This window comes from Rhinoraja longicauda, chromosome 6, assembly GCF_053455715.1.
Source record: "Rhinoraja longicauda isolate Sanriku21f chromosome 6, sRhiLon1.1, whole genome shotgun sequence".
In the NCBI taxonomy this organism is placed as follows: Eukaryota; Metazoa; Chordata; class Chondrichthyes; order Rajiformes; family Arhynchobatidae; genus Rhinoraja; species Rhinoraja longicauda.
The window spans coordinates 3,348,936-3,375,507 of record NC_135958.1 but is presented as its reverse complement, the minus strand read 5'-3'; the positions used below and the strand labels follow the sequence as shown (position 1 = coordinate 3,375,507).

The window sequence follows — 26,572 nt, the reverse complement described above, 5'->3', positions numbered from 1 at the left end:
AGAAGCAGGTGTTTCATGTGCACTGTGTAAAGGATAAAAGAGATTGTTGACTAACCAAATTTGAGTTAGCAAGCTAATATATAAAAGGAATCCTGAATTATCAATGGTTTATTAGGATTGTTCATTATATTTCACCACTTGAGTCCTTCTATAAGAACACCTCCTGTTCAAATATTTCCACTAATTCATAAATGGAGTTTGGCATCCTGCAGATTTAAAAAGGATTTTTTTAAGTCGAAGAATGACATGAACTGCAGCTAGATTTTTGAGAGCATATCTGCTGGATGTACATTATAACCAGAATATATGTTCAGGACAAGGTCACTTGTCTTTCAAGATGCTGTCTGTTTTGAGAGAGTTAAGAAGTCCTTTTTTTGGTCGTTTTCAAGTGTTTGTGTGCTATTTTACATTTTTAGTTTTAGTTTCGAGATACTGCGCGGAAACAGGCCTTTCGGTCCACCGCGTCCGCGCCGACCCGCGATCACTCTGTATACTAACAATATCCTACACACACTCGGGACAATTTCCAATTTTACCAAAGCCGACTAACCTACAAACTTGTACGTCTTTGGCGTGTAGGAGGAAACTGGAGTACCCAGGGAAAACTCACGCAGATCATGGGGAGAACATTTGTACAGACAGCACCCATGCCCAGGATCAAACCCGGGTCTCTGGTGCAGTAAGCCGCAGCTCTACTGCTGCGCCACCTTGTTAAATTGTTGATACAGATTTATTTAACTTCCTTTAATCTTTATGTACGCAGAAGGAAAATGCTTGTAATTGCTCATTGAGTTATTTGCAAGTATAAATTTGTAAAACAATTGTTAAGTTAGAGGCATTCTGTTATCAACTAGTTTTACTTTAGATTTTGCAGAAATCATATTTAAGGGGCAAAATATGTGGACAGGAAGGTATAAACCTAGAAGGATCAAACATGCTCACACTAACTTTGCGCCATTTCCGCTTTTGTTGTCGAATTCTGTGCTGGTTCAGGAGAAGTATCAATGTATGACCCAATCTGTCAAGCTCATGATCGTGATTTATCATATCATATCATATCATATATATACAGCCGGAAACAGGCCTTTTCGGCCCTCCAAGTCCGTGCCGCCCAGTGATCCCCGTACATTAACACTATCCTACACCCACTAGGGACAATTTTTTACATTTACCCAGCCAATTAACCTACATACCTGTACGTCTTTGGAGTGTGGGAGGAAACCGAAGATCTCGGAGTAAACCCACGCAGGTCACGGGGAGAACGTACAAACTCCTTACAGTGCAGCACCCGTAGTCAGGATCGAACCTGAGTCTCCGGCGCTGCATTCGCTGTAAAGCAACAACTCTACCGCTGCGCTACCGTGCTATCAGAGAAGCAATTGATTCACCCTATTTGTTACAGATAAATGTACAATCTAATGCTGTAACTAGGAAGATAGACACAAAAAGCTGGAGTAACTCAGCGGGACAGGCAGCATCTCTGGATAGAAGGACTGGGTGAAGTTTCGGGTCGAGACTCTTCTTCAGTCTGAATACACTTGAAACAGGAAAAGTGCCACTGTTCTATTGTTAAATTGTCGGATTTTAGCTGGTTAAGTTCCCACAGTACTCCTGCATACACACAGGTGCTCTGAGTTAGTCTTCAACAATGTTTTTTTGAACTTCATTAAATGGAGCTGTCCATCTGGTACAGAAGTAAGCATTAATAACATTCATGTGCATGCATTTTTTTCATGTAAGATTTCCTTAGATCAAATCATTTCTGGTACAGGTCTTTAGGTTGCAACAGGGATCTGTTCCCGTGAACTATGAAATGTATAATTAAACCAGGGCATTGAATTCGACCATATAGCGATGAACTGCGTTCCCACATGTCAGGAGGTTCCAGCAGCTGACAAATCCACTCTGACGGTCTCCTAAACGCTTATTTGTATGTACGCCTGTACATAACTCAGGAATTTGTAACCTTGGGAGGACAAGTTGTCTGTGTGGAAATACAAGTTCCAACGTAAAACCATTTATAAACATCTATCATGGCTGAAAACTCTTCTCTTCATTGTAGTTTTAATTTTGTTTGTGGACAGAAACATGTCCTTTTATTGTATTTAACATTTTAACACGTATTACAAGAGATTCGTTTATTTTTAAAATGAGCATGTTTGATCCTTCTAGTTTTTGTTTGTGGCTTTTTCAAATGATCCAATGGTAAATCTACATTGAATATTTTGAGACATGTTTACCCATGGTATCCAGGGCAACTCAAATAGAATCATTTTTGTCATAACCCCGAATAATCCACGGAGGAAAATAAAGATAATTTCTAGAAATATGCAAATATATCTTGCAATAATTCTTATATATTGGGTTCAGTGGAATCAAAATTAAAGACTTTGTTTCTTTGGCAAGGAACTCTGCTCACCTAGCATATGCTGGACTGTGTGTGACCCCAGACTCCGTAGCAGTATGTGATTATACTGCCAGACACTCAAAACAGGATCAGTTGGGAATGGTAACAGTTTAATGTTAAAATCTGCTTGTAACTTCAATCAATCTGATGCCCCCCCCCCTTAGAAAAACTGATATGCTTGTCACCCTAGTGAAGTACCTCATACACATTAGCACATTGATTTATGTGGCTACTGGCGGGCTCGTAGTCCGACAGAAAAAGTATGGACAACTAACAACATTGCAATGGTTCACAGTGTTAAAAAGCAGCCTCAAAAACCAAAATGCTGCAGATGCTGGAAATCTGAAATTAACGAAGAGAAAATACAGCAAGTTTTCAGCCAGTCAAGTTGTCTGTGTGGAAATACAAGTTCCAACGTAAAACCATTTATAATCTGTGGAATTCTCTGCCTCAGAATGCAGTGGAGGCCAATTCTCTGAATGCATTCAAGAGAGAGCTAGATAGAGCTCTTAAGGATAGCGGAGTCAGGGGGTATGGGGAGAAGGCAGGAACGGGGTACTGATTGAGAATGATCAGCCATGCTCACATTGAATGGCGGTGCTGGCTCGAAGGGCCGAATGGCCTCCTCCTGCACCTATTGTCTATTGTCAAGCAGCATCCTTGGAGAGGGATCAGAATTAACCTTTCCTCAAGTCACTTATTAACATGTGAACATCAGGGAATCTGCACAAGTAAACTAGAGTTTGTCTAAATATCAGTGGCAAGCCCATATGGCGCAGACTCATTTCAAATGGTGATCCAAGCCCAACAATCTTTAGATCCAAAGTGTGGATACTTTCAGTTGCAGAGTGCCAAGTCCATGTGAAGGCATGCCATTATTGTCAGGTTGTCCGGCTTGTTATCCACAATGCCACACAATCTGACTAGTGGACATTTCAAAGCTCAACACTATCCACAGTAAAACTCAACCATAGCGCAGTAAAAGTTACTTCTCCAGTGATTAATCAGATTCCATTCTTGACCTTTTATACACGCTGCTCTTTTTAATTCAAAAACATTTTATTCAAATTGTTTGGAAGATTCAGATCATTTAGGAAGTACAGCTACATTTTTATGAAAACACTAAAGTTGTGGAGCAAAATAATGAATGGTAAGGAATGAGGAAATGAGAGAGTTCTTCCGAATTGAAACTCAATTCATTACCCAATGAAAGTATTTCCTGTATGGTTACAGTTATTGCTTTGATTAATATTAATGGAATACACTGAGAACCTATGGTGTCAAATGTACAGTTCATCTTATTTCAATTGTTATTTTGACAATTACGGAAGCTTGTGAAACAATCCTCAGTTCAAGTACTCATCTAAAAAGATCAAAAGATGTAACTTAATTACACCAATGACCTGTTTTCAGTTACCTGCATCTATGATTCAAGGAACTGATAATTTTACCTGTTTTTGGGTCAACAATATCTTATGGTTTTCTCATTTAGTCACAAGGCAACTAGTGAAAACATTGATGAATCCACTTACTACAGAAAAGATTATCCTGTCCAATGTCAGTTTAACAGAAAATTATCCTTAATTCATGTGAATGTCTGTGAAACTTTTAGGCATTGACTTCTCTCCAAATATTTTTTTAAATATAATTTCCCGTTTTGACTACGTTTTATTAACTTTCTTAAAAGAAAGGACATCACAAAGGCAGGAACATCAAAATTTTCCTTTAAGGATTACAATTTGTTACCAAACATTTGTTTTGTCAGCGGGCGACCACCTAAAAATATATCAATGTACAAGCATTTACATCACGATGAAAATCAGAAATAAAACAGAGAAACCTCAGTAGGTCAGGCGGCATCTGTGGAAAGAGAAACAGAGTTACCATGTCAAATTGAAGACCCTTCAAAAGAACATGGAATGAGAAATGCAGTTAGTTTTAAGCTGCAGAGAGGGTGGGGGAACCAAGGAAATATCTCCGAGAGACCGGTCATGGTGATAAGCTGCTGACAAAGTCAATTATGATAACTAGAGCTGCCGGTCTTTCTCAGCTCACACTGGCAGGTTCCAGGCTTCCAAGGTGCAGGTGGCCATTTCCTGGCGATCATCCCAGTGCACTTCAATAGATGAGTTGAAGCTTGCTGATATTCTCCAGCATTTACTCCAGGTTATCTTACCTTTTTATCCTTTGCCAGGATCTGTAAGAACCATTGATTTAATTAGGAATTGACAGGCTGAGAGGTAAAAAGGAAAGAATAACATAATCTTTTTCTTAAATTAGTCTAATTTGTGAATGTTTTTAGTTATGTGTTTTAATCAGTTGATTTCCTTTTTTTGGATTTGGACAAGTTATTCATTTCTAGTAGAGCTGTTGAAAACCTTAACGCAGGAAGACAGTTTTGACAGTTACCAAAACTAGAGGCAAGGCTCTTCCAGCTGTTAAACACCGTTAGGAAAGTTTCATGGCTGGACCTTTTTCTGAAGACAACATTTCATAATGTCTTAAATCCTAACCACATCTTGAGCTCAACCTCACCACTTCAACACCATCTGGCCAAGTATGATTATCTTCTGGAGTTGGCTGAAGAAAATTCAGGAAAGTGGCAACCACAAGATGCATTGATGGTCAATGTGGCAGTAAAATCCTGGCCATTAGGTTTATTTACTTTCGTTTACTTTTACCAATGCATGTTGATCTGATGATATACCACTGCATTTCCATTCAACGATACCTGCACTGATTTACTGCATGAAACAAACTCAACTAAATTATAGCAGTGTGTTTGAATCCCTGGTCATGCTGTTAATGTTGACATACTTTCCAAGATTGAGCGGCAAATAATATCAGACGGGTTGATGTTGGTTTATTCATTTTGGAGTGCGTGTTGTTGGCAGGGCCTGCATTTATTGTCCCTTATTGAACTGCTGCTGTCTCTTTGGTGAGGATACTGTTGAGACAAAATGTCCAAATTCAATATCTTCATCAAAATTGTTGAATCGTTTTAATACATTCACAATCTTAAGTCTGAATGCTGGATTTAATTTGTCAATTATTTAAACAGAAGTTTTATTTGATCGGGTATTTGCACATTAGATTATTATCTGTTGCTAGAAATGTCCTGATTTTTCTTCTCTTTTTTTCCAGTGAACGAAATAATTGGAAGAGACATGTCGCAGATTCCATCTTCTCGTGCAACAGCGGTGCACGTGCCATCACAGTGTGCCTGCCCTGGAAATTTGGAAAATGAGATACCCGAAGGGTTGTAACGTCAACTACAAACAGCACACGTTTAATAGTCTTGCCGATCTTCATCAAGTTGTTGCTCAACATCAATCTCACCCTCACCCCCAACTGTAACATTTGCTGTGCTTCCAACATTGTGGCCTTTTATAAACTGGAACAGTTGATCCTTGCGTAGTTCTACACGGGGTGCTGCAGATCTGTACTGTCATTGAACCATATCGTGTCAGTCCTGCATTGTAAAGTTCCATAAATGCTGCCTTCTGTTTCCTGCATTTCACAGCAGCAGGAAGAATAATTCTGAAAAAGCATTTAGGTGACTTTAACAACACTTTGAGAGTCAGCTCTCCCAAAGTAGATTAATTCAAGTAATATGCTGTATATGGAGAATGTTGTGCTACATTTAAGGTGGTACCTTATATTACACACATTTTAAGCTAAAATGGGGTCTAGTGAGGTCTGTGGTTTGGTGTTAATATAAATAGATGGTAAAGGAATTGTTGAAAGTAGTGACATCTGCATTTTGTCATTCTGAAGTGCTTATTAAGCTTGTGGGTTTCTTGAGAATGAGAACTTCCAGAGACAAGAAAACCTGCCCAGTGTAGCTAGCATCATGAAAACATCAATGTAAAAACGACTAACGACTTATCTGTTAATAGGAAGCAAAGCCAAATGTACTATTGCATTTGTTTATAAACTTAAATTGGTATCTTGTAGATTTAACAGACCATTCCATCATGGAAGTATGTGGTCAGGATGGGGAGGGAGGGTGGGGGAACATAACATTCCAAATTCAAGGAGTTTTTTTGCAACTTTGTAGATGTTCAGGATAGCACAAATACAAGCGCCTTACTAATTTAGCTTTTAGAGTTTGTCAAAAAATAGAGTTAATGCATTTTGTAACAGGACCTATGGAATAAATAACTTTTACTATGTCACAGGATTTAAGTTGATGCCATCAAATTTAAGTTAAATGACAACAGTTTGCAGAAGATTTCAAGTGGTTTTGAAGTGTTTTAGTCATTTGCAGTAGCCCATGTGACTCATGTATCTCCATTGGCTGAGTTTATCCTGCAGGTCCCTTTAAAAAAAAAAAAGCAGTCATATAAGCTGCATATGCAATATGGGGACGATGGGAAGGTGCGAGCATACGCAGTACTACACCATTTCACACAGCAGCACTGGTCATCGAGTTTTTATACATATTTAGGATTGTTAAATCAGATATATTCTGGTTGGCATCTTAAATAATTATTGATGGAGCTATAATTCATGACGTTGTATTTGGTAAAATTGAGAAACAAATTGACCTGAATTTTAGGTTATAATGGTGATGGAATCATCAGCACTCGCTGACTTAGCACCATAAACCCGACAGCAAATTCGCTGTTCATGCAGGCGCAGTTTAATGCAGAAAGGTTGCTGTTATATGATTCGGCTTTCATAGAAACATAGAAACATAGAAAATAGGTGCAGGAGTAGGCCATTCGGCCCTTTGAGCCTGCACCGCCATTCAATATGATCATGGCTGATCATCCAACTCAGTTTCCCGTACCTGCCTTCTCTCCATACCCCCTGATCCCTTTAGCCACATAGGGCCACATCTAACTCCCCCTTAAATATAGCCAATGAACTGGCCTCAACTACCTTCTGTGGCAGAGAATTCCACAGATTCACCACTCTCTGTGTGAAAAAAACTTTCTCATCTCGGTCCTAAAAGACTTCCCCCGTATCCTTAAACTGTGACCCCTTGTTCTGGACTTCCCCAACATCGGGAACAATCTTCCTGCATCTAGCCTGTCCAACCCCTTAAGAATTTTGTAAGCTTCTATAAGATCCCCCCTCAATCTTCTAGATTCCAGCGAGTACAAGCCGAGTCTATCCAGTCTTTCCCCTGCAGTTGCTGTGTATTTTAGACTTTACATCAGAATTGTGGGAAATTGGTTGAATTTACAGTACGGTATTTAAGCTATTTTCAAGCTCACTGAAAATATTTGCTTTATTCAGGTCAAAATGTGTTTTTAATTATTAAAGGATAATGATAGTTTAACAAACTTTCTGGCCCCCAAATTAAATCCCTCGTATAAATAGTCAAAATATTAGTGGATTTTAAAATATTTATTTTTTAAGATATTTATATTTCAGCTATTACCATAATCATTTGTGCAAGTTCCAATCTCTATTTTTCCAAATGAATTGTTTAGAAATGTTTTGCTAAATATTGTGAAAGTGTCTTTTTTTCCCTTTTTGGCTGTCTGGCTGTCGTAGAGATTGTTTTAATGTGATTGTGCTGATCAGCCAGCTTGATGTAATGATGGCCGCCAGATCATGTTGAACTGATGCGTGACAGCATTCAACATCAGAAACGGAAAAACATCCCACTGCCCTGCAAATCCCATTTCCCCCACCCCTCAAGAAACCGCTGCATCTTTGCCGACAGCTCTCTTTTTGAGATCAATAGCAAGTGCCATCACTTCACCAGTAAAATCTGGGCCCAGTTTTTTTTCCCCTCGGTGAAACTTCAGCATTCGAAGAACGGGCGCGTAGAGTAGAAATCTTGTTTGTTTAGCTCCATAGCAACCTGAATCATCACCACCTTAAAAACAATGCAGAAGTCACAGATGCAGAATACCACTTTAACAAAATAAAAACGATTTTAAAAGGTGAAATTCAAATAAAGCAGCTCCACCATTGGTCCATTCTGTATTTGTGTTTTATATAAAATTCAGACTTTATAAAATAAAACAAATACCAAGAAACAGAATTATGTAATATAGCAAATGAAACAAAGGTTGCTGTCATTCCTGTCAGCACAATAGTTTGTTCTTTTGTAGGCTTGGAATGTGAAGGAAATTATGATTAATGGAAACAAAAAAAACAGCACCAATTGAGAGATACCAAAAAAATGTTTAATTTACTACTCATCCCAAAAAAAGACAAATCGATGGACAATTCCAATTACTATGAGACTCGTAAAAAGCCCCAGACGTAATTAATAGGGAGTTATTTGTTTTGAGTTTTTTTACAAGTTTGGTGTTGATCTTCTAACTGCCAAATTGCAATTTCACATTCAATAGTATGAAATAGTTAATGGAGCAGGATAACATTTTGATGCCCCTGCTCTGAGTATTAGGAAGCTCTGACCTGAGTATCGTTCTTACCGTGAGAATGCGCTTATGCAGTAGTGAAAGGTTCAGTTGTTTTCCCTCTCCCTATGCTGAACCACTAGCACAACTGTCGGGCTTGGTTTATTTCACATTATATGTAGCACTTAATGCATAAAGTAATCTATGATGACTTGTACTGTTTTCCAGCCTTGCCTTTTAACCTTGGATGTCATAGCATGTGGAATTTGTAACGATTGACACGCCATGTGGGTTGTCTTTGCAAATTCTCCTAAGTGACTTGTGAAGTTGTACTATACTAGTGTATGGAAGCTACCCAGAAAATCCTATGCACTCAACCCTCCGTTGCCTTCAAATTACCTTGACGCCTGAAGACATAGAAATTCTAGAACTGCTTTGAAAAGCTTGTAGCTGTGGATATCCACTTTTCTTCTATAAATATATATATATATATATATATCTGCTTTGTCGGGGATTACATACAACAGGTCTTAATAAAACGGCATTTTGTGGGTTTATTTCTTTAAGTATGTAAAGAGAAACAACTTCATGAAACTTGTTTTGTTTTAACTGATTGTCATAAAAGCACAGACTTTAGGCTATGCAAATTCAGCTTTGTTAACAGCACAGTGGCGTTTTGGCCTGTTGGTATTTACAAACAAAAGTAAGCTGAAATATATGGTACCCTCTGCGCTGACTGGATGTGTATTTAATTTTTAAAAACACTCGTAGAACTTTTGGAAAACTATAGGGACAGCCTTAACACTTTATTCAAATGCTACAAAAATCTGTAAATTTCAAAGAACTGTGGTTGTATTTTAGTAAAATAAACTACATTATGGGTACTAGATTATAATTGTGTTAGTTATAAAAAGGATGGAATGGGGATTGTATAATTTGGAACTGAAACTGGCTTCAGTGCAATTATGTTCATCCTTTGGAGAACATTACTGTGTCAATGGAACTAACTGCCATCCTTTTTTTAACCAAAGAATAAAACTTTCACTTGCTGGTGTGAACACTTGCTTTAAAACTCTATTTTTGATACTCAAAACAGATGTCATTCCTAATGGTCGATTTATTCAACAATTGTATGTTTTGTAGAAGGAGTTGAGGAAACTACAGGCTACGTCAGCTGTTTTTGCAGATGTTTACAGAGCCTTGTAATTTCATGTACATTTTGTATTTTTAAATTTTGTAAGGGATTTTAAGATTGCTGTGCTGTTGAGAGACATACAAATGAAAGAACTTACTCCTAGGCTCTTAAATCATAGTGTTTAAATAAAATGTAAGATGTGTAACATTGAGTGTTTTTATCGGTTACTTGAAGTTCTAGGCAGAAGGCATGAATGTCCTCCTCATAATTGTTATATATTTCCCTCCTTGCAAATTCGGCATGAACTCCACACATTTTATAGGAAGTGTAGAACACACGAGCATAGCATAGCACCCACTGGTAAATGATGAAAATAGACTAAATGGCATTGATCAAATGGTTCAGATGATATTCTAAATCTCAGTAGTTACTGATATGGTCCTTGAAGTTATGGTTGCAAATATAAAGTTAGAATCCTGCCTATGCTTGTTGACAAATAAGTATAAATCCTGAGGAGATAAAGTTGTAATTTTCATTTTAAACTAAAGCTGATTAACTAAAGATGCTCCTGCCTATAAATGCATTCCAAGATTCTACATTAAGCTGACATGTAAGCTCAAATTTTGCCCATTGTGGTAATGTTTTTAATGCTGCAGTGTATCACCAAGGATTGTTGGCAAGTAGACCTCTAAAATGGAGTACATTATTCATACCTACATTGTCATAGTCTGTTTATATGCTTTAATATTCTACAAAGTCTATGGAAATGTTCAACTGTTTGCCTAATCCCTCAAGATCATAGACACAAAATGCTGGAGTAACTCAGCGGGACAGGCAGCATCTCTGGAAAGAAGGAATGGGTGACATTTAGGGTCAAGACCCTTCTTCAGACGGAGTCAGGCGAGAGGGAAACTAGATATATGGACGGGTAAGGTGTATTATTCTTCAACCTAACCCCACACCTTTTTGAATATACCAAGGCTCTCTTTACCAGTTTGTGACATGACAGAGTTCAAAACAGTGCACATGGTTGAGGAGTCTGCAGTTGAGTGACTGACCTGCCTTTAGGAGCCGATAGTGTGCTATCCAGTCAGTGGAAAGACAATACATGATTACATTGTACGATATAGGAGAGCAGGGATCACTGTTGTCCTCAGTGGGCCATGTGCTGAGATCTGACCTGTGTCAAAGGTCTTCATTGTCAAATGCATTTATCCTGAGGCAATCACAACTTCCGGGAATGCTCTGAAGCTTTGTTGCATCTATATCTGCCTTATCTAAGAGGTGATTCTTGATCTATAGTGAAAGGTCCATGTTTCTTTGTGGATATTTGTCAGAAGGCAATGCTTGAACAGGTTTCCATGTGTCCTGCAGATTAGCTCAAGTTGTTGCAAGAGGTACATAATCCGAGCAAGAAAGCTTTACTTCCATAAGTCCATATTAAAATTGGTTCTGTGGTGGACGTGTTGGCCGAGAGCTTGCATGGCATCATGAAGCAGGCGTAACATGGAGACAACTTTTTGTGAGCAGCTGGATTTGAGAAGGATATTCCATTGCCCCCTTAATTGACAATCTAAAACGTTGGTGTCATGTATAATTGACGATGGTGCTCCCTGCTTTTCTCGTGAAGCTGCTATGCCTTTTAAATAAATGGAATCCAAAGAACAATTCAAGAGGAAGTTCTTGCACCAGCAGGAGAGAGGAGATGTGGAATACTCTGATGAACACTTCCCGGTGGCAAAAAGGTGGGGAAGTGGCTGTAGCAACCTGGAATTATGAAGTTACCCTTTTAATTTCATTCTATGTCTGGCGACAAAATGCTACTGGTCCACCACTGATATTCCGGCACCCTTGGTTGCAGAGCCTTTCCGGATTATCCATTTTTTAGATTTTATTTTAGATTTAGAGATACGGCACGGAAACAGGCCCTTCGGCCCACTGGGTCCGCGCCACCCAGCGATCCCCGCACATTAACACTATCCTACACCCACTAGGAACAATTTTTTTTTATTTTATTTTTTAACATTTGCCTGTACGTCTTTGGAGTGTGGGAGGAAACCGAAGATCTCAGAGAAAACCCACACAGGTCACGGGGAGAACGTACAAACTCCGTACAGTATAGCACCCGTAGTCAGGATCGAACCTGAGTCTCCGGCGCTGCATTCGCTGTAAGGCAGCAACTCTACCGCTGCCCCCGCCCTTGACGGGCCAACAGAGATCACGGCCTTGGGGGCGGGGGGGGGGCCTGAGATACCGGCACGTAAAGTCAGTCACGGATTTCCAGAGGGGGAAAATTCGACCCGCCAATCGGCGGCGGAAGTCCCGATGAGGTCAAGACCAGCTGCCTCGCCCGGCCACATATTCGGGGGCACTTCCAGGTGGATTTGTCCAGATTAAAAGGCGGGGGGTGGGGGGCATATGGCCAGTTGTGGGGAAATCAATTGGATCTGTACTATTTTTTTCCCCTCCATATTATTTCTGGCTACTTAACTGGAGTAGCTTGCTACTGGAAGAAGCTTGCTGAGGAAGAACTGGGGACGAGACGATCCGGAGTGGTCTGTGGCAGACAAAGTTATCAAAGGGCAAATACATACACGGAACATTCACGCACCATGAGAAATGACAGGTAAAAATGTACATCTGCACGTTCATTGCTATGTCATTTTATGAACATTCTGAATAAAAATGAATGTTCTGAATAAAAATAAATGACAGGTAAAACTATTTTACAAATTCACCCTCATCTTGATAATAGCCTACTATTGGTTTGTTTAGAACAAAATTAATTGGAGGTTAATTTAGAAATTTGCTACCCTCTGCTTAATTTTTGATTATTTTTCAGTTGATTGCAGAGGAGAAATAGAATTAACTCAAACAAATACACTTACATTTTGTATTTCGCCCGCCAGATGAAAATGCACTAATTGCGTCAGGCACATTCACACAATTATCAGGAAAAGGTTTATCTGCAATTCATTGTAGTTCCTCCGTGTTTGATTCCTGATCTCCTGGCTGTTAACTGCTATTCTCTCATGTCAAATTCATCTTAACTGCAATGTGCTGTTTCTGCCAATTCCAGCATTTTCCCTCCCCTTGCCTTATTTATCGCCTTCTAATCTCCTCTAGGCAAACAACTGTGAGTAAGAAATCTTCATCATCCTCTCTCAGCTAGCACTTACATAGAAACAGAAACATAAAAAATAGGTGCAGGGGGAGGCCATTTGGCCCTTCGAGCCAGATTGTAATCATGGCTGATCATCCACAATCAGTAACCTATGCCTGCCTTCTCCTCATATCCCTTGATTCCACTAGCCTCTAGAGCTCTAACTCTCAAATTCATCCAGTGAATTAGTCTCCACTGCCCTCTGTGGCAGAGAATTCCACAAATTTACAACTCTCTGGGTGAAAAAGTTTCTTCTCACCTCAGTTTTAAATGGGCTCCCTTTTATTCTTAGACTGTGGCCCTTGGTTCTGGACTCCCCCAACATTGGGAACATTTTTCCTTATACTTGTGAAGATATTAGTTTAGTTTAGAGATACAGCCCCTTCGGCCCACCTCATCCGCACCGACCAGCGATCCACGCACATTAACAATATCCTACACACACGAGGGTCATTTTTTTACATTTCTACCAAGCCAATTAACCTACAAACCCGTACTTCTTTGGAGTGTGGGAGGAAACCAAAGATCTTGGAGAAAACTCAGGCAGCTGACGGGGTGAAGATACAAACTCCGTACAGACAGCACCTGTAGTCAGGATCGATGGTGGGTCTCTGGTGTTGTAAGGCAGTAGCTCTACTGCTGTGCCGCCCATAGCTGTACCCATTTCTAAAAGCATAATCGTACATGTATTAGATGAAGTTTTGGGTTGAGACCTTTCAGACACGGTCAGGGGAATGGGAACTAAAGAAGAATTTTCTATATCTCTCGTTTCCCATTCCCCTGGCTTTCAGTCTGAAGAAGGGTCTCGACCCGAAACATCACCTATCCCTTCTCTCCAGAGATGCTGCCTGACCCACTGAGTTACTCCAGCTTTTTGTGTCTATCTTCGATTTAAACCAGCATCTGCAGTTCCTTCCGACATATCCTACAGGTATTATCAGGTTTCACTCTTGTCCAAATTGACCCATTTGTATTACAAGATAGAAATGTGAAACAGTATTTCCCGTGTCTAAAGTTGTATTTCCAATTCAGTCGTTCAAAGCAACATTTCTCTGGCTGTTCAGAGGTTGAGCTGTTATCTTGGGGCCTAACCACGTTCATTGCATAAACAGGTTGTTCACCGTTTAGCCTTTCTCGGTGAGTGCTGGTTTAAAAATCCAGGAAAGTGGATATTTCCATGTTATCTCAATTACTCTACTTATTTGTTATAATGGATTCAGTCCAAAGCCAACAATGATGTAAGAATATATACACAATTTCACCTGCCTAGAGAAATAGTATGATGAAACTAAATAGCTGTAATGCAAATATTAGGATTTATTATCTTCACTATTTAAACTTGTTCTTAAACCATGCACTTTAATGTTGTAAATGCTGCAAATTTGAGAGTCGTTATCTGGATTGATTCAGTGATACTTTATTGCCACATACCTCGGTACAGTGAATGTGTACAGTAATGCATGTGTAGTTACTAATCACAGATATATAGTAACAACAATAGCTGAAGTAATAATTGCTTCAATATGTTGGTACTCCAGAGTATTCTTTTCACTAATCGCTCTGGTTTTGGATGTATCGACACTGAAGCAAGAACTAAAATTAAATCTAAGACTCTCGCATTAAATGAGTTATGGAACACGTTATTTGACTTTGCTCATCCATACATGATGCTCTAGAACAAGGGTGCCTGGACTCTTCAGCTCAGAAACTGCCATTCAACATCCCTTCACCTTGGGACCCATCCAGTTTCTCCATTCTTCTTAACTAGGCATAGATAAATATCATGCTTATATTGTTTTATATTAATAAAACTGTGTGGCCTAGCAATCAGTGTAACAATTTTGCCAGTCAAATAAATATTCATGTTTGGTAAATGAGAAATGTGGGGGGAAAAAAGCACCAAAGATAGTTGACATGGAAGAAATAATGATTTATGGAACAGAAAACATTAAATTTGTGCATAGTGGATATGCATCCATTAGAAAAGGTGCGCTTGTCACTGGTTATGTTACCTGTGCAACTCATTGGTGAAGTTATCTTGGTGTATGATACTCCAGACATAACCTCAACAACACCCTGTACAAGACGTTTAGAAGAATGAGGGGGACCTCATTGAAACACAAAATAATGAAAGGCTTGGATAGAGTGGATGTTTCCATTAGTGGGAGAATCTAGGACTAGTGGTCACAGCCTCAGAATTAAAGGACGTTCTTTTAGGAAGGAGATGAGGAGAAATTTCTTTCGTCAGAGCGTGATGAATCTTTGGAATTCTTTGTCACAGAAGGCTGCAGAGGCCAAGTCAGTGGATATCTTTAAGGCAGAGATAGATAGATTTTTGATTAGCACAGGTAATCTCAGAGGTTATGGGGAGAATGGGGTTAGGAGGGAGAGATAGACCAGCCATGATTGAATGGCGGAGTAGGCATGATGGGCCGAATGGCCTAATTCTACCATCACTTATGACAAGACAAGACTTCCCAATTTCTCAGCTCCAGCAGGTTAAAAGATTAGGAAAGTGGGTACAACTAGTGGTGTCTAAAGTTGACATTGGTCTGAATCTGTTTTACATGTTACACCAGTTTATAATTAAGTAAGTGAATCATGCAGGTCCAGAAATTTAGCTGTATCGATGCTGAAGAATATAATGTTGTTGCAGAGTATAACCTTTTTTTATATATAGTAGTGCTTTAAAAATGCCAATATTTACAAAGGCATGTGCAGAACAAAACATGAAAACCCAGCTACAGCAGGAACAAAAACAGTTTCATGCTCTATTTGTTGATGTCGAATCATACAGCACAGAAACAGGCCCTCTGGCCCAACTCGATCATGCAGACCAAGGTGCCTCATGATCCCAATTGTTGGCGTTTGGCCCCTATCCCACTAAACCTTTCCAACCCACTGCATGAGAAATGCAACATTATAAAATAAAATAAATGAATTTATACATGCAAGTTGACTGTCGAGTATAATCAGTAAGCTTCCCCACCCAAACGCAAAACGTGGCCGGTATATCTAGATTGCAACCCGTGATAATATTGAATAAAATGCTGGGGATTGTCTCAGTTTCACACTGCCTCGGTCATGCATTTAAGAATATCATGCATCTAAAAATAAAATGGTTCAAACATTATCTCTCGAAACATAATCGGTCTATTTTTCCTATGTGTGTACTTTGTTTAGGTCCCTGTTGTCAACACATCCTACACACTTCCTCCTTTGGTTAACTCTCGAGCCTTGCTGGCCTATTTGCTGCTTCAGAGTTTTTGAAACAACTGAGCCAACGTCATTTATACAGAGGCTCTCACTTGTTGTTTGTGACTTATTTCAGCAGAGCCTTGAACATTGTTAATTCCACCAACCCACCATTTGGGCCCCATATCCAAGGAAGGATGTGCTGGCTCTGGAGAGGGTCCAGAGGAGGTTTACAAGAAGGATTCCAGGAATGAGTGGGTTAACATATGATGAGAGCTTGACAATTTTACAACGAACCAAAGCCAATTAACCAACAAACCTGTACATCTTTGGAGTGTGTGTGTGGGGTGGGGTGGGGGGAGAAACGGAGCACCCGGAGAAAACCCACACAGTCCACATGGTGAACGTACAAACTCCGTACAGACAGCACCCGTAGTCAGGAACTAACTCAGTTCTCTGGTGCTGGAAGGCAGCAACTCTACTGCTGTGTCATTGTGCCACCCTTTTTTTAAAGGAAACTTTTAGTTCAGTTCCTGGTGGAACTCAATGGTTGAGTTGCTCAGAGCGCAGAGACGTCTTCGAGTCTTTGTTGTCTCCTAGTCAGCTAGTCAGTAAGTCAGGAGACATCAAGAAGTCAGAGAGGGTGTTTGCGTTGCGGCTTAAAGACATGGCAGCTGCCTGGGTGGTGTGCCTGACCACAGAAATGTAGTTTCAGTGGCATGGGCCACCTGCGTGTTGGTGTCATACAATACAATACAATACAATACAGGGGTACAACGAGATTGGAGGCCATGTGTTTCACGAGCTCTCCTGAATGAACTTGAGGCAACTGAATGCTACTCTGTACTCTGCAACTGCACCTAGACAACTAGCGAGAACCACAAACCCAAACGCCAGCTCATCCCAGTGCTAATAAAGTTGATAAAGATCAGATGCATTGCAAAAAGAAAATCAGCCAATTGGTTGCAGCATTTTGAGGGGCCGGATAGAAGATCCCACGCATTTCTACTTCAGTTTAGTTTAGAGAAACAGGCCCTTGGCCCACCGGTTCCACGCCGACCAGCGATCCCTGCACACTAACACCACCCTTCACGTACCAGGGACAATTTTACATTTACACCAAGCCAATTAGCCTACAAACCTGTACATCTTTGGAGCGTGGGAGGAAACTGGAACTCTCGGAGAAAACCCACGCAGGTCACGGGGAGAACTTACAAACTCCGTACGGTCGGCACGCGTAGTCAGGTTGGAACCTGGGTCTCTGGCGCTGTGAGGCAGTAGTTCTACTGCTGCCCTTCCTGGCATTCCAAAATTACAGTCGAAACTTGGAAGGAATCCTGAGGGAAAAACCCTGAGTTTGGCATGCCTGACCTGCTGAGGTACTCCAGCATTTTGTGTCTACCTTTCATTCGTTTGTTTGTACCTTTTTATACCTCTGACTCTCAGTCTGAAGAAGGGCCTCGACCCGAAACGTCACCTGTTCCTTTTCTCCAGAGATGCTGCCTGACCCGCTGAGGTACTCCAGCATTTTGTGTCCATATTCGGTGTAAATCAGTTCCTGCCTACACATGAGTTTGGTGGCAGCTTTGTTATCTACTGGTGGAGACTGGATGCAAGTTCCATGTTTTTGATCTGATGTATTAGCCAATGCCTTCTGGGATACTGAAGTCAAGCTCATTTCTCTTCCACCTGTACACATGGTTGTTCTGGCCTTCTGCATGGTTCATCTCTCTGCCATCCTTTCTCTCATGCAACCAGAGTAACTGTCCTCTGTTCCTGAGGCTCCTGTTATTGTTCTCAATGGTAAACATCACGCTACCAAGGCATTAGCAGCATTCATGGTGACATGGCCAGGCAATGAAAAAGTTAGTGGTTCCAAAGATTGAAAGTGAACCCCACCTTTCACTGGGTTAGCTTATACTTGAGTTGTTTCGTTTTAGAGATACAGGCCCTTCAGCCCACCAAGTCTGCACCGACTAGCAATCCTCGCACACTAACACTATCCTACACACAATTCACAATTTTTACCAAAGCCAATTAGCCTACAAACCGGCACGTCTTTGGAGTGTGTGAGGAAACCGGAGCACCGGAAAAACCCCACGGGGAGAGCGTACAAACTCCATACAGACTAGTACCCGTCGTCACGATCGAACCCAGGTCTCTAGCGCTGTAAGGTAGCAGCGCCACCGTGCCGCCATTCATTATCCATCTAACAACACAATTCCTGTGGAATAAAAGCAGGAACTTGAGCAGAGCTGCAGAATTCATGAAAAAATATATCTGTTCAGCTCTTCAATCCTCTGACTTTGCCACTGTGTTAAAGTTCTGGAGTAATTCGGCGGGAAACAGCTAACAATGGCCAGTTTTCTTTATCATCGTTACTTTTTTGCAGATCTTTCATTCATTGTTCTTTATCTCCTGCATCATCATCTCTATCTCTCGTTTCCCTTATCCCTAACCAGTCCAAAGAACGGTCTCGACCCGAAACGTCACCCAATGCCTTCTGTGCAGAACCGCTACCTGTCCCACTGAGTTACTCCAGCTTTTTGTGTTTATCTTTGGTTTAAACCAGCATCTACAGCTCCACACCCATGCTCGCTGGCAAGGGTGAAGACCGGGGCATTTCTCTATTCTCATTGAAGTCTATGAAATTTGTGGAGACTTTGGAGAGTTGCGGGTTGAAGACTTGTTTACCCTGGGTGGAGAATGCAAAACCAGGGATTGTTGTCTTCAGATAAAACAGTGGCCATCACAAAGGAAATGAGGACGTACTGCCTCACTACCTGAATCAATGACATTTTTAATGAGAGGGATCTTTTTGTTTAGTTTAGAGATACAGCACGGAAACAGGACCTTCAGTCTGTGCCAACCAACATACACCATGCGACGCATGCACTAGTTTTATCCTACACATTAGGAACAATTTACAGAAGCCAATTAACCTACAAACCTGCACATCTTTGGAGCGTGGGTGGAAACCGGAGCACCCGGAGAAAACCCACGCAGGACATAGGGAGGACGTACAAACTCCGTACAAACAGCACCCGTGGTCTGAATTGATTTTTGGTCTCTGGCGCTGTGAGGCAGCAACTCTACCGCTGCACCACAGTGGATCTGTGAATGCTTAGGAAATGATACAAGTGAAGTTGGTAGTTTTGTACGCGATGGAAATCGATGGAGATTTTGGTAAAATTGGAGGGAAGATTTGACGTACGATTTCAGGTGAGATCTTACTGAATGACAGAGCAATCTCAAAACCTGTTCAGCCACTGTTGGTGAAAGCTTTGAAGTATTTTTTGTTCCGTGTGCTGAGCCAGTCAGTTAATTAGCCTAATATAATGTGTTTGGAAATCTACAAACATATGATTCATGCAACAATATGGTAGAATGGCCAAACATACATATATATTGTTACAAGTCTAATCCCTGGTGGAATGGTTCTGCCTCAGTTACTGCATGTGAAATACTGGTTCTTTGAAAATAAAACTAATTAATCCAAATGACCACATGATTAAAAAAATGCAGTGCAATATTTACTACGTATGTTTAAGAGAATGCAGGAGAAAATTATGGGCGTTCACCTAATCTCAAGTGTGATTTAAAAAAATATATCATGTGAGTACATAAACATGTTTACAAAATTATGAGAGGTCGGGTAGACGCACAGAGTCTCTCGCCCAGAGTAAGGGAATAGAGAACCATAGTTCATAGGTTTAAGGTGAAGGGGGAAAAGATTTAACAGGAATCTGAGGGCTAGCTTTTTCACGCAAAGGATTGTAGGTGTATGGAACGATCTGCCAAAGGAAGTAGTTGAGGCAGGGACTATCACAATGTGTAAAAGAATATTTAGACGGGTACATGGATAGGACAGGTTTAGAGGGATATGGGCCAAGTGTAGGCAGGTGGGACTAGGAAGATGGGACATAGAAAATAGGTGCAGGAGGAGGCCAATTGGTCCTTTGAGCCAGCACCGCCATTCATTGTGATCATGGCTGATCATCCACAATCAGTAACCTGTGCCTGCCTTCTCCCCATATCCCTTGATTCCACTAGCCCCTAGAGCTCTATCTAACTCTCTTTTAAATTCATCCAGTGAATTGGCCTCCACTCCCCCAACATCAGGAACACGTTTCCTGCCTCTAGTGTGTCCAATCCCTTAATAATCTTATATGTTTCTATAAGATCCCCTCTCATCCTTCTAAACTCCAGTGAATACAAGCCCAGTCTTTCCAATCTTTCCTCATATGACAGTCCCGCCATCCCGGGGATTAACCTGGTGAACCTACGCTGCACTGCCTCAATAGCAAGAATGTCCTTCCTGAAAATTAGGAGACCAAAACAACACACAGTACTCCAGATGTGGGCTCACCAGGGGCCTGTACAACTGCAGAAGGACCTCTTTACTCCTCTTGGCTGGTGTAGGCAAGTTGGGCCGAAGGACCTGTTTCCACTCTGTACGACTCTATGACTCTGTAAGGGTAATTAATTGATTGTCCTACAGCAGAATATCCTAATGCCAGAATGTACTTTGTACATGGAAACACACTATCACAAAAAGCATTTATATGCATATTAAAACATAATTATTTTGATTAGCCTGAAATAAATATTAGATGAAAAAGAACGTTGAACACAATGGGAAAGTGGCTTTTAAACTGATTATTTCCAGTAATTATGTGTTCAGAGGGAATACATCTGCAGGCTTCTCAACAAAGCATTAATGGATTAAAGTGAAGGCAGCTCGACTGTTGAATAGAATGAATGACGTTTGTTTTGAACACATGGTACATATCCAACTGCTATCATCAGTTATGCCTGTTGACATGTTAAGTGCAAGAGGTATATTTAGAAAACTAAAACTGACAATTAAGAGCGTTTGTTCTCTGTCTTTTGTTTGACTGGTTCACACGCACGGGTTACTGATTGTGGGTGATCAGCCATGAATGGCGGTGTTGGCTCGAAGGGCCGAATGGCCTCCTCCTGCACCTGGGTTATTGTCATTTACAGCACAGCAGCATCATTGCCTCTTGGTGTTACGTCCCAGTGTGTTTCATGGAATCACACAACCTGCTGGAGGTTGGAGGCACAAGGAACTGCAGATACTGGTTTACAACAAAAAAACAGACAAAGTGCTGGAGTAACTCATTAGGTCAGGACAGGCAGCATCTCTGGAGAACATGGATAGGTGATGTTTCAGGTTGGGAGCCTTCTTCAGACTAATTGTGATGGAGTGGAAGGAGGAGGGGGGGGTAGGACACTGCCTGGGGAGTGATAGGTGGATCCTGATTACAGGTGCTGTTTGTATGGAATTTGTACGTTCTCTTCGGGACTGCGTGGGTTTTCTCCGGGCGCTCTGGTTTCCTCCCACATTCCAAAGACGTGCAGGTTTGTAGGTTAATTGGCTTCTATAAATTGTCATTTGTTCCCAGTGTGTAGGATCGTGCTGGTGTGTGGGGTGGTCACTGGTTGCAGTGGGCCGAAGGGCCTGTTTCCACGCTGAATCTCTAAATTCTAAAGTAAAGTCAACAGTCGAAATTGCACCTAGTGTGTAGGATGCGAAACTGGGATAAAATAGAACTAGCATACAAGTGACCGCTGGTCGGCACAGACTCGATGGGCAGAAGGGCTGTTTCCATGCTGTGTCTCGAAACTAAACTAATGGATATAATGTCCACCATTTCTGTAGTTAGAATCTACACACGGAGGAACTTTGAATCAGAGTTGGTGATGTGGAGTCTGAGATCCCTATACTGAAATTCAGAGACCAATCCCTCCTTCACTAGACACACAGAAACATAGAAACATAGAAAATTGGTGCAGGTGGAGGCCATTCGGCCCTTCGAGCCAGCACCGCCATTCATTGTGATCATGGCTGATCATCCACAATCAGTAACCTGTGCCTGCCTTCTCCCCATACCCCTTGATTCCACTAGCCCATATTCCACTTGATTCCACTTGAGGGGGTGGCGGGGGGGTGGGGTGGGAGCGGGGGGGTGGGGGGGGTGGGAGGGGGGGAGCGGGGGGGGGGAGAGCGGGGGGTGGGGTGGGGGGGGAGAGCGGGGGGGTGGGGGGGGAGAGCGGGGGGGTGGGGGGGGAGAGCGGGGGGGTGAGGGGGGAGGGGTGGGGGAGCGGGGGAGGGGTGGGGGGGGAGGGGTGGCGGGGGAGGGGTGGGGGGAGGGGTGGCGGGGGAGCAGGGGGGTGGGGTGGGGGGGAGCGGGGGGGGAGTTCCCCGATGTAAGTGGCCCCCCACAAGTAGTGCTTCCTTGCTCTACTGCGGAAGTAGACACATTGAACCTGCCCACCCTCTCCCCAAGCCCCTGGACTGAGTGGGGGGGCAGCGGGAGGGAGGAGCGGGGGGAGGGGTGGCGGGGGAGCAGGGGGGTGGGGTGGGGGGGGGTGGTGGGGTGGGGGGAGCGGGGGTGGGGGGGAGCGGGGGTGGGGGGGAGGGAGTTCCCCGATGTAAGTGGCCCCCACAAGTAGTGCTGAACCAGGCACATTGAAGCCATGCCCATTAAAGCAGGCCTACGTGTCTACTTCCGCAGTAGAGCAAGGAAGCTCTGTACGTTTGCCTCCAACAACCTTTACCACCATCTACAGATGCACCACAGAAAGCAGGAATGTAGGTGGAAGGGGTGGGGGGGAACCTGCCCACCCTCTCCCCAAGCCCCTGGACTGAGTACCAGACATCAGGGCATCATGTCATGTACTGCACTGAGGGGCTGGATACAGCTCTACTCCCTCCGCTTTACACCAGCCATGCAGAGGCATCCAGCACTTAGACATAGGCATTCATTTGAATAGAACTGTAGACAATAGGTGCAGGAGGAGGCCATTCGGCCCTTCGAGCCAGCACCGCCATTCACCGTGATCATGGCTTATCATCCACAATCAGTACCCCGTTCCTGCCCTCTCCCCATACCCCCTGACTCCGCTGTCATTAAGAAGGTTAAACTGGTAAGAAGGACTTGAGTGCGTGTTTTTTTAAACCTTGCTTCAGTTAACGTTCTGAATTTACATAGTGGTATATGGTTTAAACCAGCATCTGCAGATCCTTCTGAAACAGCCTCTCTCTCCTTCAACGTCAGCAAGACTTGACAGTACTCAAGTCTCAAGATTTTGTGCACAATCCGCAGGCATTGCCACTTCCATTTCACTGCACATCGTGTATGTGTATGTGACAAATAAGCTTGAGTTGACTGAGAGAGTGATGCAGTCAAGAGAAAGTTAGAGTTAGCTCTTAGGGCTCACGGAATCAAGGGATATGGGGAGAAAGCAGGAACGGGGTACCGATTTTGGATGATCAGCCATGAACATATTGAATGGCGATGCTGGCTCAAAGGGCCGAATGGCCTCCTCCTGCACCTATTGTCTTCTGTGTGTTTCGATGAGCTGGGTATTGGATTCAGGAAGTGGGGGGGGAGTTCCCTGATGTAAATACTACCAACAATTAGTGCTGAGCCAGTCACATTGATGCCACGGCCGTTAAATCATGCCTACGCCTCAACTTCCACAGCAGAGTAACGAAGCTGTGTGTGTCTCCAACAAGCCTTACCATCTTCCACACATGCACCGCAGAACGCATCCTATCAGGTTGCCTCACACCCATGGGTTGGGACAGCCCAAGACTGCAAGAAATCGCAGAGACTTGCGGATGTGATCCAGTTCACCGCACAAACCAGACTCTCCACCATCGTGCTGCCTCCAGAAAACAGCCGGCACAGTCACAGGCCTCTTACCCTCTCGGATTACCGAAGAGGTCATTCCCCCATTGTCCCCTCCCCCGTTAGGCGGGAGTAACAAAAGCTTGAAAATGCATGCCACCAAATCCAGAAACAGTTTCTTCCCCTCTGTTATCAGGCTAGTGAACGGTCCTGTCAGAACCTAGGGTGTCTTTCCCAACTTCCAACCTACCCGAATTACGAATACTGCACTTTTTCCCCTGTAACTGACAATAGACAATAGACAATAGGTGCAGGAGGAGGCCATTCGGCCCTTCCAGCACCGCCATTCAATGTGATAATTCTCAATCAGTACCCCCGTACCTTCTCCCCATACCCCCTGACTCCGCTATCCTTAAGAGCTCTATCTAGCTCTCTCTTGAATGCATTCAGAGAATTGGCCTCCACTGCCTTCTGAGGCAGAGAATTCCACAGATTTACAACTCTCTGACTGAAAAAGTTTTTCCTCATCTCAGTTCTAAATGGCCTACCCCTTATTCTTAAACTGTGGCCCCTTGTTCTGGACTCCCCCTACAATGCTGTAAAACTAAATTCTGCGACTTTGCTCTTTGTCTCCCTGCACTTGCAGTTGCACTTCTGTATAGCTTGATTGCATGCATGTAACATCAGTACACGCGGCAATAGTAAGCCAATACCAAAGAGTATCAGTGCGATGGAAGATGACCTGAACAGTTAGCTTCATTAATGTAGAATTGGGCTGTCAGGAAGGGTAGACGGGTGTGATAACAGGCAGTCTACTCTGGGATTTAGTAAACAAAGTTGGATGAACCTCAGTCCTTCCATGAGATACCTTTAAGCAACCTCTGTGCCACATAGAAAATAGAAACAGGAGCGTGCTTTTAGCTTCCTGAGCCTGCCCCAGCATTCAATATCATCGTGGATGACCATCCAGATACAGTAGTGTGCTTCTGCTTTCTCCCGATATCCTTGATCTCTCTAGCTACAAAAACGATATTTAACCCCTCCTTGGATGGATTTAATGATGTGGTTTCAACTGAATTTTGACGATGGGGAAATTCAGAGGTTCGGGATTCTTTGGGTTAAGAAAGTTCTCCTAATCTCAGTTCCTAAATGGCTAACCCTTCATTCTTAGGCTGTGACCCCCCTGGTTCTGGACTCCTCCCTTCAGTAAACGGTGACTTGTAAAAGACATTTGGACAGAAAAATGGACAAGGAAGAGCTTTGAGGTCTGTGGGCCAGGTGAATGGGACTAGCCCAGCATGACAAGATGGGCTGAATGGTCCATTTCCATGCTATGACTCTGGAACTTCAAATGACAGGACAAATTATATCGGGGAATAAGAAACTGCACAATTGTACTGATTGTATAACTTGTCACATACCCCTCAACCAACAATGATCCATTCTGCATTTTCCCTGATCTTCACCCCCTTTGATCTCTCGTTTTCACACCATACCCTTCCATATCTCTACATCTCCCTCTCCCCTCACTCAGTCTGAAGAATGGTCTAGAGTCGAAACGTCGCCCATTCCTTCTCCCCAGAGATGCTGCCTTTCCCGCTGAGTTACTCCAGCATTCTGTGTCTATCTTCGAGAAAAGACTTCCCAAAATATATGGGACCCCCCCCCCCCCCCCCCCGAAACAGAGAAAGACCAAGACGACTGTGGAATCTATTTGAGATAGAGCTTGATTGATTATTTTATACAACAACAGAGTCCAGTGATAAGGAGTTAGGTCAGGATACAAAGGTTGAGATGAGAGAATTGCCACGATCTTTGTGAACGACTGAGCAAGCAGCTGATATTTCTCTGTTTCTGTGTCTTCTCATTAAATGACAAGTGAAGTGGCACAATTGTAGAGTCGCTACCTCACGGCGCCGGAGACCCGGGTTCGATCCTGACTGTGGGCGCTGTCTGTACGGAGTTTGTACGTTCTCCCCGTGACCTGCGTGGGTTTTCTCCGGGTGCTCCAGTTTCCTCCCGCACTCCCAAGAGACGTACAGGTTTGTAGGCTAATTGGCTTCGGTGTAAATGTAAAATTGTCCTGAGTGTGTGTAGGGCAGTGATAGTGTGCGGGGATCGCAGGTCGGCACGGGCTCGGTGGGCCGAAGGGCCTGTTTCTGCACCGTATCTCTCCACTAATCTAATCTAAGTGAGGCAGTCAGGATGTAGGAAGCCTTACAGCTGTACAATGTTTGCTATTGAGCAAGTGATCCGCTTATTCTATCATTATTACATCAGCATTTAAAAGTCAATGCTGTAAATCTCCAGGTAATACCAACATCACCTTATATCATGTCAACTAGCGATTTTTCATCTGCCTGAAATAAATATTGCATTGTGATTGACTTGTTTTCAAACAGCTAACTGGTTTAAATCCCGTACAGATTCTGCCGTGAAGGTTGTTCGCCAAATGCAGTGAATTCACGGCGACCCCCTGGAAATGCAAGTTAAATTGTGTCTGCTATCCGGATTAACAAACAGAGAGCAGGAAGACAGACACAAAAAGCTGGAGTAACTCAGCGGGTCAGACAGCATCTCCGGAGAGAAGGAACAGGTGACGTTTCGGGTCGTTACGTCACTCATTCCTTCTCTCCACAGATGCTGTCTGACCCGTTGAGTTACTCCAGCTTTTTGTGTCTATCT

General features: G+C 42.6%; 1 protein-coding gene across 3 annotated transcripts in view; it reads left to right on the top strand.

Moving 5' to 3' along the window:
- The window catches only part of nfatc3a (nuclear factor of activated T cells 3a), a 175,267-nt gene extending 165,241 nt beyond the window's left edge, over positions 1-10,026 (top strand). For 2 of the 3 annotated variants that reach the window (XM_078400364.1, XM_078400362.1), the window contains exon 10: positions 5,552-6,315. In XM_078400364.1, the coding sequence (XP_078256490.1) occupies positions 5,552-5,673 (122 nt within the window). In that variant the 3' untranslated portion in view covers positions 5,674-6,315. Of the gene's footprint in view, positions 1-5,551; positions 6,316-8,961 lie in introns of those variants that run through there. The other variant, XR_013547361.1, reaches the window with a different exon arrangement.
- Positions 10,027-26,572: the final 16,546 nt, after the last annotated feature.